Genomic DNA, 10,585 nt, shown 5'->3' with positions numbered 1-10,585 from the left:
GGTCCATTGTTGATAGAAAACGAATACTCAACTCCATCCAGACCAAACTTCCCATTCTTGATTCTGTTTGCAACTCGGCCAGCTATGCAACCAAAGTAAGGTGCCATGCCCTTCTACAAATAAGAATGCAAGAGAAAACCTATTAACAACCACAGTAACCCTTCGAGCAAGTTAAATGGGAATATAACATAACTAGGTACATTCTTGATACTTTAAAATTTTCGAGAAAATGATGCTTCAAAATTTCATATACATATCACTACGGGAAACCAACAAGGTGCCGATGACCTAATTCTGTGCTGACGGCTTCTTATCAGGGCCGTCGGCATAGGAACCGTTCCTGGCAGTACCCCAGAAAGGCCGTCGGCACTCGGCAGCAATGGTGACATTGGAGAGGTTGCAGAAGTTAGAGGAATGCATCAATGGGCTGGAGACCAGGAGCGAGAAGGTTTTCAGGAGGCTGCTGCAGTCTAGAGTTTCACTTCTAAACATCCACACTCCCTTCTAACTTCGCAGTAGTCTTGACTCTGTGTATGCAGTCGACATTTTAGAAGAGGAAAAGGGGAACAAGTACCAAGACAAGAGTGTAGCAGGGAATACCTGAGATAAAAGTAGCAGAAATGTGTAGGATAAACATGAACATACTATATATAGTTTCAGTTGAGCAGAATTCTCAGTATTTGCTTCTTGTACAGAATTGACTCCCTTCATGTTGAATACTAACCTTGAGCCACCAAGAGATCCATTGTTATAGACTGGTGATCTTAGCACGTAACAGGGTCACACACAGACATTAAACTTCAGTTGCAGTAGCTTGGCCACAGTTCGAATTCAGAAGCTAAATTGTAGACAACGAACTGGTAGAGCGAGTGACTGACAACTGAAAACAGGCTAATTGTGCAAAACTACAGGTTTCACTTCTCCAGGAATTGCTGCATTTTGTCCCTAGCCCCCCTGATGATCTCCTTAAAGAACCAGATATATAATTATTCACTTCCTGTTGAGATCCATCAGCTCAGAACTGGTAATAACAATGACGAACTCATTCATTAGGCTCTGTAAATCGGTTTCAGTTAAGACCATCTCCAGATAAACCTCGTGAGTCAAGGTCCTTCATACTTAACAGTTTCCTCCGTAGTATAATACTGTAAACCTGTTTGGTGACAACTTGCCATGTTAAATTAATTACAAATTTTGAGATGAAGCAATAATAATCAAGCTAGAAGCTCAACCGAAATTATATGCAAGATCATCTTGTGTAGTAGCACTGTCTGTAATAAGAAGGCTAGCAGAACATATTGAAGAGCACGAAATCCGAATCTACAAAAAAACTAGATCCACCCAACTTTATACTTATTAAAATATACAATGCTTTATCAGAGCGGTCAAGTATATATCATATATTCATATGCACCAACTATGATATATTCTTCAACAGTTCATGGATTTGCCACAAAAATAATAAAAACCTAAATAAGAAGGATGCGCTACATCCTACCTGGAGCCTGTTTTAAAAGAAAATCAAAATCTTTATATTTTGACTTCAAAAAGGTATGAAAAAAGTATACAAGTACATATAAATGTATATCATGTATTTATGACGCTTGCAAGAATTATGTTTTCTCTTGTGACCTACAGAAAAAAGAAATATACGAAGACAAAAATGGATTTTCAAAGGACTACTTAGAGCCACATTTTTGTGTAGGCAAAAATATTACGTATGTTTTAACAAAATTTTATAAGTCTGTAGAAATCAACTTCGTCTATACATACACAAAAATTCAGATTTTTTTTAAACATCAAAATAGCATGTTTCGATTTTTTTAAGGGCTCCATGTAACCCAGGCTCCATATCACTGCACTCCAAAAAGAGGCACTCCAGCTACATACAGTACACAATGCTACGAACATACACCATACAATAGAAATCAGGTTCCATCTCAAAAAAAAAAAAAAAACAGGTGGCTAACACTTGATCAGAAATTTCAGTATAAGACTAGCCACAATAGTATCATAAGTAGTATCATGCATGCCATGTTGGCAAAAATCTGATGTGGCACATCAATTAATGAGGTGAGAGATGAGAGTGGTATCATAATATGATACCGTATCATAGCACGTAAAACTAGAAAACTTAATGGCAAGCACATCATGTACACAAATTTGTATTGAGATTCTACAAAACATTAATTACGATGATACCATGATACTATCTTATGATACTATGCATTGTGAGGGTAGTATCATAAACTAGTATCATGTGCATGATACTAGTGTATGATACTTCCCATTGTGACTAGTCTAACCCTAAAGACCATGAAGCAGATAGCAAAAGCCCAAATAAACATGAAGTGGATTATCATATTAGCAACAATTCAATGCTTTCCATACGTACATCTAGACAAGTATTCCACAACAATCCTAATCTGGTGAATAATCTAAAAAGTAATGCTAGGCCTGGGTTAGCATATGGAAAACAACTGATGTTCCTCATTAGGGCAGTAACTAAACATACAAGAATAGCAAAAGCAAATCTATGCAACTAAGACAAAATAGCATCACTCATATATAACTTATTTTAATTGACAGAATACAAGTTTTCCGAACTGTTTCGTCAGGATTAAAAATATATTACCAGTCAACAAAAGTGCTACTAATCTTGACCTGCTAACAAGCCTAGCTCAGAGAGATGCTACCTGACAGTGATTTGTGAGTACACTAACTCTAGCATATTATGCCAACTGACCAAGGCATACAGTGAGCATATCGTCCCTATAAAACTTGCATCTTTATCACCATGTGGAAATCAACTGCAGCATTAATGTATTTACCATCTAGGTTGGGCCAAGCACCTGTTAAACAGGTTATCATAGAGGAATATCCATGATCCACATCTTGTTGCTCCAGTGCCCCATCTTCTCGGATACAACAAACGAACTATCAAACCCCTAGCTCCTGCAAATCATCATTACTCTCTTTGGCATTGGCACTTGAAGACATGTTGGCATTAGAATTGGCATTCCCAAGCCCATGGCAACAAAGGAGCATCAGCTCAACAAGATTTCTTCATGCCTCTGAGACATTATTCGGCTCAACAAGCTTGCAACAAGGAAGATATATTACCAATCAAATTAAGTGCTACTGAACTTAAGCTTCACCTGCCAACAATCCTAGCTCGGAGAGATGCTACCCGAGACTGTGAGTACACTTTGGCTCTAGCATATTATGCCAATTGACCATGGAATACAGTGAGCCTATAATCCCTGGAGAAACTCCCATCTTTATCACCATGCGGATAAATGAACTGCACCATCAATGTATTTGCCATCCAGGTTTGTCCAAGCAAGTTTAAACAGGTCATGGTAAATATCCATGAATTCAACTACTTGCTAGTTGCTCCAGCTTCTTGGATACAACAAACTATCAAACCTCTAGTTCCTGCAAATCATCATGAAAGTTCTCTTGGGCATTGGCACTTGAAGTCACGTTGGCATTAGAATTGGCGTTCCCAAGCCCACGGCGGCGCAGGAGCATGAGCTCAACAAGCTTTCTCCGCGCCTCCGAGACATCATTCGGCTCAACAAGCCTGCCACGGTCATACGCTTCCCGCAGGAACACCGTGTGCCGCTTCAAAATATCATATACATATCACTACGGGAAAGCAACAAGGTGCCGACGGCCTAATTTTGTGCCGACAGCTTCTTATCGAGGCCATCGGCACAGGACCCATTCCTGGCAGTCCCCTAGAAAGGCCGTCGACAGCGATGGTGATATTGGAGAGGTTGCAGAAGTTAGAGGAATGCATCAATGGGCTGGAGACCAGGAGTGAGAAGGTTTTCAGGAGGCTGCTGCAGTCTAGAGTTTCACTTCTGAACATCCACACTCCCTTCTAACTTCGCAGTAGTCTTGACTCTGTGTATGCAGTCGACATTTTAGAAGAGGAAAAGGGGAACAAGTACCAAGAAAAGAGTGTAGCAGGGAATACCTGAGATAAAAGTAGCAGAAATGTGTAGGATAAACATGAACATACTATATATAGTTTAAGTTGAGCAGACTTCTCAGTATTTGCTTCTTCTACAGAATTGACTCCCTTCATGTTGAATTAACCTTGAGCCACCAAGAGATCCGTTGTTATAGACTGGTGATCTTAGCACGTAACAGGGTCACATTCACATACAGACATTAAACTTCAGTTGCAGTAGCTTGGCCACAGTCCGAATTCAGAAGCTGAATTGTAGACAATGAACTGGTAGAGCGAGTGACTGACAACTCAAAACAGGCTAATTGTGCAAAACTACAGGTTTTACTTCTCCAGGAATTGCTGCATTTTGTCTGTAGGCCCTTTGATGATCTCCTTAAAGAACCAGAGATATAATGATTCATATCCATCAGCTCAGAACTGGTAATAACAATGACGAACTCATTCATTAGGCTCTGTAAATTAGGTTCAGTTAAGACCATCTCCGCAGAAACCTCGTGATCTGTGACACTTCATATAAGAGTCAAGGTCCTTCTTACTTAACAGTTTCCTCCGTAGTATAATACTGTAAACCTGTTTGGTGACAACTTGCCATGTTAAATTAATTACAAATTTTGAGATGAAGTAAGAATAATCAAGCTAGAAGGACAACCGAAATTATATGCAAGATCATCTTGTGTAGTAGCACTGTCTATAATAAGAAGGCTAGCAGAACAGATTGAAGAGCACGAAATCTGAAGCTAAAAAAAAAACTAGATCCACCCAACTTTATACTTATTAAAATATACAATGCTTTATCAGAGCAGTCAAGTATATATCATATGCACCAACTATACTATATTCTTCAATAGTACATGGATTTGCCACAAAAATAATAAAAACCTAAATAAGAAGGATGCGCTACATCCTACCTGGAGCCCGTTTAAAAAGAAAATCAATATCTTTATATTTTGACTTCAAAAAGGTATGAAAAAAGTATACAAGTACATATAAATGTATATCATGTATTTATGACGTTTGCAAGAATTATGTTTTCTCTTGTGAGTTGTGACCTACAGAAAAAAAAAAATATACGAAGACAAAAAATGGATTTTCAAAGGACTACCTAGAGCCACATTTTTGTGTAGGCAAAAATACTACATATGTTTTAACAAAATTTTATAAGTCTGTAGAAATCAACTTCGTCTATACGTACACAAAAATTCAGATCTTTTTTAAACATCAAAATAGCATGTTTCGATTTTTTTTAAAGGGCACCATGTAACCCAGGCTCCATACCAGGATCCATTTCACTGCACTCCAAAAAGAGGCCCTCCAACTACATACAGTACACAATGCTACGAACATACACCATACAATAGAAATCAGGTTCCATCTCAAAAAAAATACAGGTGCCTAACACTTGATCAGAAATTTCAGTATAACCCGAAAAACCATGAAGCAGATGTCAAAAGCCCGAATAAACATGAAGTGGATTATCATATCAGCAACACTTCAATGCTTTTCCATACGTACATCTATACAAATATTCCGCAACAATCCTAATCTGGTGAATAATCTAAAAAGTAATGCTAGGCCTGGGCTAGCATATGGAAAACAACTGATGTTCCTCATTAGGGCTGTAACTAAACACACAAGAATAGCAAAGCAAATCCATGCAACTAAGACAAAATAGCATCACTCGTATATAACTTATTTAATTGACAGAATACAAGTTTTCCGAACTGTTTCGTCGGGATTAAAGATATATTACCAGTCAACAAAGTGCTACTAAACTTTAATCTTGACCTGCTAACAAGCCTAGGTCAGCGAGATACTACTGTGAGTACACTAACTATAGCATATTATGCCAACTGACCAAGGCATACAGGGAGCATATCGTCCCTATAAAACTTCCATCTTTATCACCATGCGGAAATGAACTGCACCATTACTGTATTTACCATCTAGGTTGGGCCAAGCACCTGTTAAACAGGTTCTCATAGAGGAATATTCATGATCCACATATTGTTGCTCCAGTGCCCCAGCTTGTCGGATACAACAAACAAACTATCAAACCCCTAGCTCCTGCAAATCATCATTACTCTCTTTGGCATCGGCACTTGAAGACATACTGGCATTAGAATTGGCATTCCCAAGTCCATGGCAACAAAGGAGCATGATCTCAACAAGATTTCTTCGTGCCTCTGATACATTATTCGGCTCAACAAGCTTGCAACTAGTAGGAAGATGTATTACCAGTCAATTAAGTGCTACTGAACTTAATCTTGACCTGCCAACAATCCTAGCTCAGAGAGATGCTACCTGAGACTGTGAGTTGTGAGTACACTTCAGCTGTAGCATATTATGCCATTTGACCATAGCATACAGTGAGCATATCATCCCTGGAAAAGCTCCAACCTTAATTAACATTTGGCCATTTGGGTAAAAGAACTGCACCATCAATGTATTTGCCATCTAGGTTTTGCCAAGCAAGTTTAAACAGGTTGTGGTAAATATCCATGAATTCCAGCTTCTCGGATACATCAAACTATCAAACCTTTAGTTCCTGGAAATCATCATGAAAGTTCTCCTCGGCATTGGCACTTGAAGCAGACATGTTGGCATTAGAATTGGCGTTCCCAAGCCCACGGCGGCGCAGGAGCATGAGCTCAACAAGCTTTCTCCGCGCCTCCGAAACATCATTCGGCTCAACAAGCTTGCCGCGGTCATACGCTTCCCGCAGGAACACCGTGTGTCGCTTCCCCTTTGCCGAGAGGTAAAATATCCCCGGGTGATCCAAGAACACGTCCCTGACATTCACGTCGATGCCGAAGCACTTGCGGAACTGGCTGAACTTCTCGACCTCCACCATCTTCTCGACGGTGAGGCTGAGGAACTCGTGCGCGATCCCCACCGCCCTCTTCTCCATCTTCCTCCTGGCCATCTTCGACACCTTCCGCTTGGTGCCGACAGGCTTGTGGTCGGTTGGCTCGTACGGACCGGCGTATGGCAGCAGCTGGAAGTCGTTGATCTTTTTGCGGTGCTCCTTGGTGAGCCTGAACCCTGGCGGGAACTGCAGCCGGAAGGCGTGCTTGTCCGGCCGGGAGGTGTTGTCCACCGCCGGGGAGAGATTCGAGGGGTCCGCGACGAGGTGCAGAAGGTGGGTTGTGGGCTCGGCGGGGTTGGGGCCGAGGCGGAAGAGGTGGGGGTGCCGCGCAAGCACGGAGTCCTCGAAGTCGTCCGGGAGGGCGAGCTCGCGCCAGACGCGGAAGACGGCGCGGAGAGGGAGGGAGCGGGAGGGGGAGATGGCGAGGAGGCGGTGCAGCGTCCGCGCGGCGGTGGCGGGGGAGGAGGCGACGGCGAGGAGTGATGCGGCGGGCGGGGTGAGCGAGAGGGAGAGCGGGAGTGGGGGCCGGAGGTCGAAGACGCGCGGGAAGAGGCGCAGGAAGTGGAGCGGGCCGCGGCGGTGGAGGCGGAGCGGGAGGCGGCGGGCCAGGTCCGGGAGCGCGAGCGGCTCCGGGGACGCCCGGAGCGCGTCGAGGAGAGGGGTCGCCGCTATGAGCGGGAGGCTGGAGGATACTAGCTTCTCGAAGGTGTGGTCCAGGTGCCGCGCCGCCACGTGCTGCGCCGCGGTGGTCTTGCCGCGCGCGTGTAGCAGCCGCGCCGGCAGCGGCGTCATCGGCGTCGGCGGCGCTGGGCGGCGCGGCGCGGCGTGAGGGCAGCGAAATGCTGGGCCTAATGGGCTGCAATTAGACGCGGCGTCGTTCTCGACCTAAGAGTTATCGTCGCGAAGCCCAACACAACGAGGCACGAGCATTCAAACGATTCCGGGAATCAGATTTCCCCATCTTCCCCGACGCATTGCGGCTTCCACCAAATTTCAGAGAAGATCATCGTAGCATCTCAATTCTCAACTGAGGTCGAAACCGGCCTCTCCTCTCTCTGCGGACGATCCGGCGACCACCACGTCGGCGGCGAATTCTCCGGCGTGGGGGGCCTGATCGAGGTTAGTTAACGTGCAGCCATGGCGCTTTTTCTCTACATGCTCTGATGATCGAACGAGGAAATCTGGGGGGGCAGAGAAACCTTCTTCGGGAAGAAATCTCGATGCAGGTTTCCGCACAAAGGAGGAATGTGTCGCCCCTGCATCCCCTTTTCCTAGTGTTTCTTTTTCTCTTTTCAGATTCCATCGCTCGCAGCCATGCCTCTCCCTTTTCCGATTCCATGGTTTTATTTCGCTTTCGCTGCACCTAAGAATAGAAGTGTTTCTACTTTCTACCATTTCAATGCGACATGTGCACGAACGGTAAGATCCAAGTAAGTTCATGACATGTGCAATGCATGTATGGACGCTATGTTCTGATTCTGGGTTGTTGTTCAGAGATCCAAATTTTCAAATACAACTTCACCCGAAAATCAGTACTACCTTTGTTTCAAAATAAGTATCGTAACTTTGTTTATATTCGGATGTATCTAGAAAAAGTTGTAACACTTATTTTAGAACAGAGGAAGTACTTCCAAATGACACCGTAAAAAAAAGTACTTCCAAATGTGAGGGTGCTCACTAGATAGTGTCGAACCGGAGATTTCCCGATGGTGCAAGCAAAATCGTGTTTCCATAGGAACAATAGCTTCAATTGTCTAGTGGCAATGATTTGAGTCAAGAAGGAAACTATTCATCAAGGGTCCTAGAATCCTAGGCAGAACGAGGAGCCACCAATGAAGCCACCTACGCCGCCGGTGCAAAATCTCCCTTCCTCCCATCCACCCACGTACGTGCCGCCAGAGGTGGCCGCCTGACGATGGCAGCGGGGCATTTCTTACGGAGATTTTGTCTCCTTCCCACATCTCATCGTCTTTCCACTGTCCCACAACCGTAGTAGCCTTTTCCCTAGTGACATAGACATCCCCAATGAGCCTATCGAAGATGGTACCCAGGGTTTACTGAAGGCCCACGACCCGAAGTTTATGAAGCCCGGAAGCCTAATTAAGAGATAGTCTTGGAAACATAGAGTTGTATTAGGAATAATACTTGTAACTATTACGGGACGAACTCAAAGAGTCTCCCGGTTTCTGTAACTTGTACATCACGAAACCTTCGGCCCCACCTCCTATATAAGGGGGAGTCGAAGGAGAAAGAGAGGATCGATTTTCATGGTCAACACAACCCTAGTTTTCTAGCAGTCGAGTACTTTTCCGGCTGAACCCTCGAGATCTACTTGCCATCTACTTCCTACTAAAACCCTAGTCTACAATCCGTAGGCATTGACAAGTCGATACCTTGTCAATCGGCGCCGTCTGTGAGAATTAGAGGCGACAAGGAGCTGATCTCGATGGCACGCTCAACATCATCGACGTCTTCGGTGGCAAGCAACGCGTTGGACAGAGGCAAACAGATCGAAACTGATCTAGTCGATTTTGTACCTCACCCGCCCTCCCGTTTGGATGCATATGCGTATCTGGAGGAGCCTATGGAGACGACGTTCGGAAGATTCCACTTCCGCGTCGGAAAAGAGGGATCACATCGTCTCGAGGTTCCGGTTTCGTCGGGATCGTCGGCAGTCACTTCCGATCTTTCGGAATCATCGTTCGAGATGGGCGACGAGGAGATCTCGCCGCCACGCTTCATCAAATCCGCGGCAAGCGGAAAACTCGCCAAGATCTTCGACAACATGTCCTTCGAGTCGTCTGCGGACTCCTGTATAAGCAGCGATTCAGACAGCGTCGATAGCTTCAACTTCGTCGACAAATCTACTTCTGTTAGGGAGGTCTTCGCCGATCTATATGACGGTGTCACCAATCCCGACGAAGGTGAAACTTCAAAATATCATCAAATCTATGCGATTGTATAAGCAAGTCGCCCACAAGAGGAGACATCAGAGGCCTTCGATGATGCGGGAAATCCGTACATCGATCCCGCTGATCTTACGCGAGGTTTAGGAACCAAATATGTCGGACCTGCAACACGATAGATGGTACAACTTCAGCAAGCAGTTTGGGACAGAGTTGCAAGAGCTATTGATGGCACAGAACCAATGACCATAACCGCCACAGCTGAAGAGTTGCAAGCATACCAATATAGACTCGCTCGTGTTGGACGTGAACTCGAAAAACAGAGAATTGAGCTTGATAGGAGAAAAGCCGCAGCTTCAGAATCAAGTAGGCGAAGAGCTGAGCTGAGTCGACAATCAGGTACTTCGGGAGGAGATAGTCACAGAGCAGTTCGCAATAGGGCAAGATCTCAGCTGCAACATATACCTGAAGCCGAGAGGGAGAACCTAGTCCAAAACCTCGACATGTCCTTTATGTCAATAGACACGAGGGGGAATATTATTCCAAAGACACCAGAAGCTGGATATATGGCGACACAGGCTTTCATCCTGGCGTCCAGGCCACCTCCCGGAGATCCAAGAGAAGCATTGTACAACATGACCATGGCAGGAGTTGGAGCCATGGGAACAACATTCGCGGGTACAAGCACGCCTCCCGAAGGCACTGCAAGACAAAATAGTCCACGACCTACGGTAGTAGTGCAAGACCCTCCAAGATCGAGTGGTGCAAGAGATACGGCGACATAGACAAGGGTCGATAGAGCGCGACAAGAAAGGAGAGATCGTCGGCACT

At 44.6% G+C, this 10,585-nt stretch overlaps 1 protein-coding gene and 1 long non-coding RNA gene across 2 annotated transcripts; both read right to left on the bottom strand.

The window, feature by feature from the left end:
- Window positions 1-491: 491 nt before the first annotated feature.
- LOC124649985 lies at window positions 492-3,118 on the bottom strand. Its single transcript, XR_006986846.1, has 3 exons — window positions 2,832-3,118; window positions 601-1,153; window positions 492-527 (listed from the first exon to the last, which is right to left on the bottom strand). It is a non-coding gene; the product is annotated as an uncharacterized LOC124649985 (long non-coding RNA).
- A 2,850-nt stretch (window positions 3,119-5,968) lies between these two features.
- Window positions 5,969-7,640, bottom strand: LOC124649161 (protein ROOT PRIMORDIUM DEFECTIVE 1-like). Its single transcript, XM_047188826.1, has 2 exons — window positions 6,577-7,640; window positions 5,969-6,092 (listed from the first exon to the last, which is right to left on the bottom strand). The coding sequence occupies exons 1-2, from the start codon at window positions 7,638-7,640 to the stop codon at window positions 6,032-6,034; spliced, it is 1,125 nt and encodes a 374-aa protein (XP_047044782.1). The 3' UTR covers window positions 5,969-6,031.
- Between the last annotated feature and the right edge of the window lie 2,945 nt (window positions 7,641-10,585).

Source organism: Lolium rigidum, chromosome 4 (genome assembly GCF_022539505.1).
Source record: "Lolium rigidum isolate FL_2022 chromosome 4, APGP_CSIRO_Lrig_0.1, whole genome shotgun sequence".
Classification (NCBI taxonomy): Eukaryota; Viridiplantae; Streptophyta; class Magnoliopsida; order Poales; family Poaceae; genus Lolium; species Lolium rigidum.
The sequence above is the reverse complement of the archived record's forward strand: the minus strand, read 5'-3'. Positions and strand labels throughout refer to the sequence as shown.

Excerpts from the sequence above, each read along its gene's own strand:
- LOC124649161 (XM_047188826.1), bottom strand. The coding sequence starts at position 7,640 with ATGACGCCGCTGCCGGCGCGGCTGCTACACGCGCGCGGCAAGACCACC. Across the intron at positions 6,093-6,576 it reads GCCAATTCTAATGCCAACAT|TATGTCTTCAAGTGCCGATG; the intron begins GTCTGCTTCAAG and ends TTCTAATGCCAG.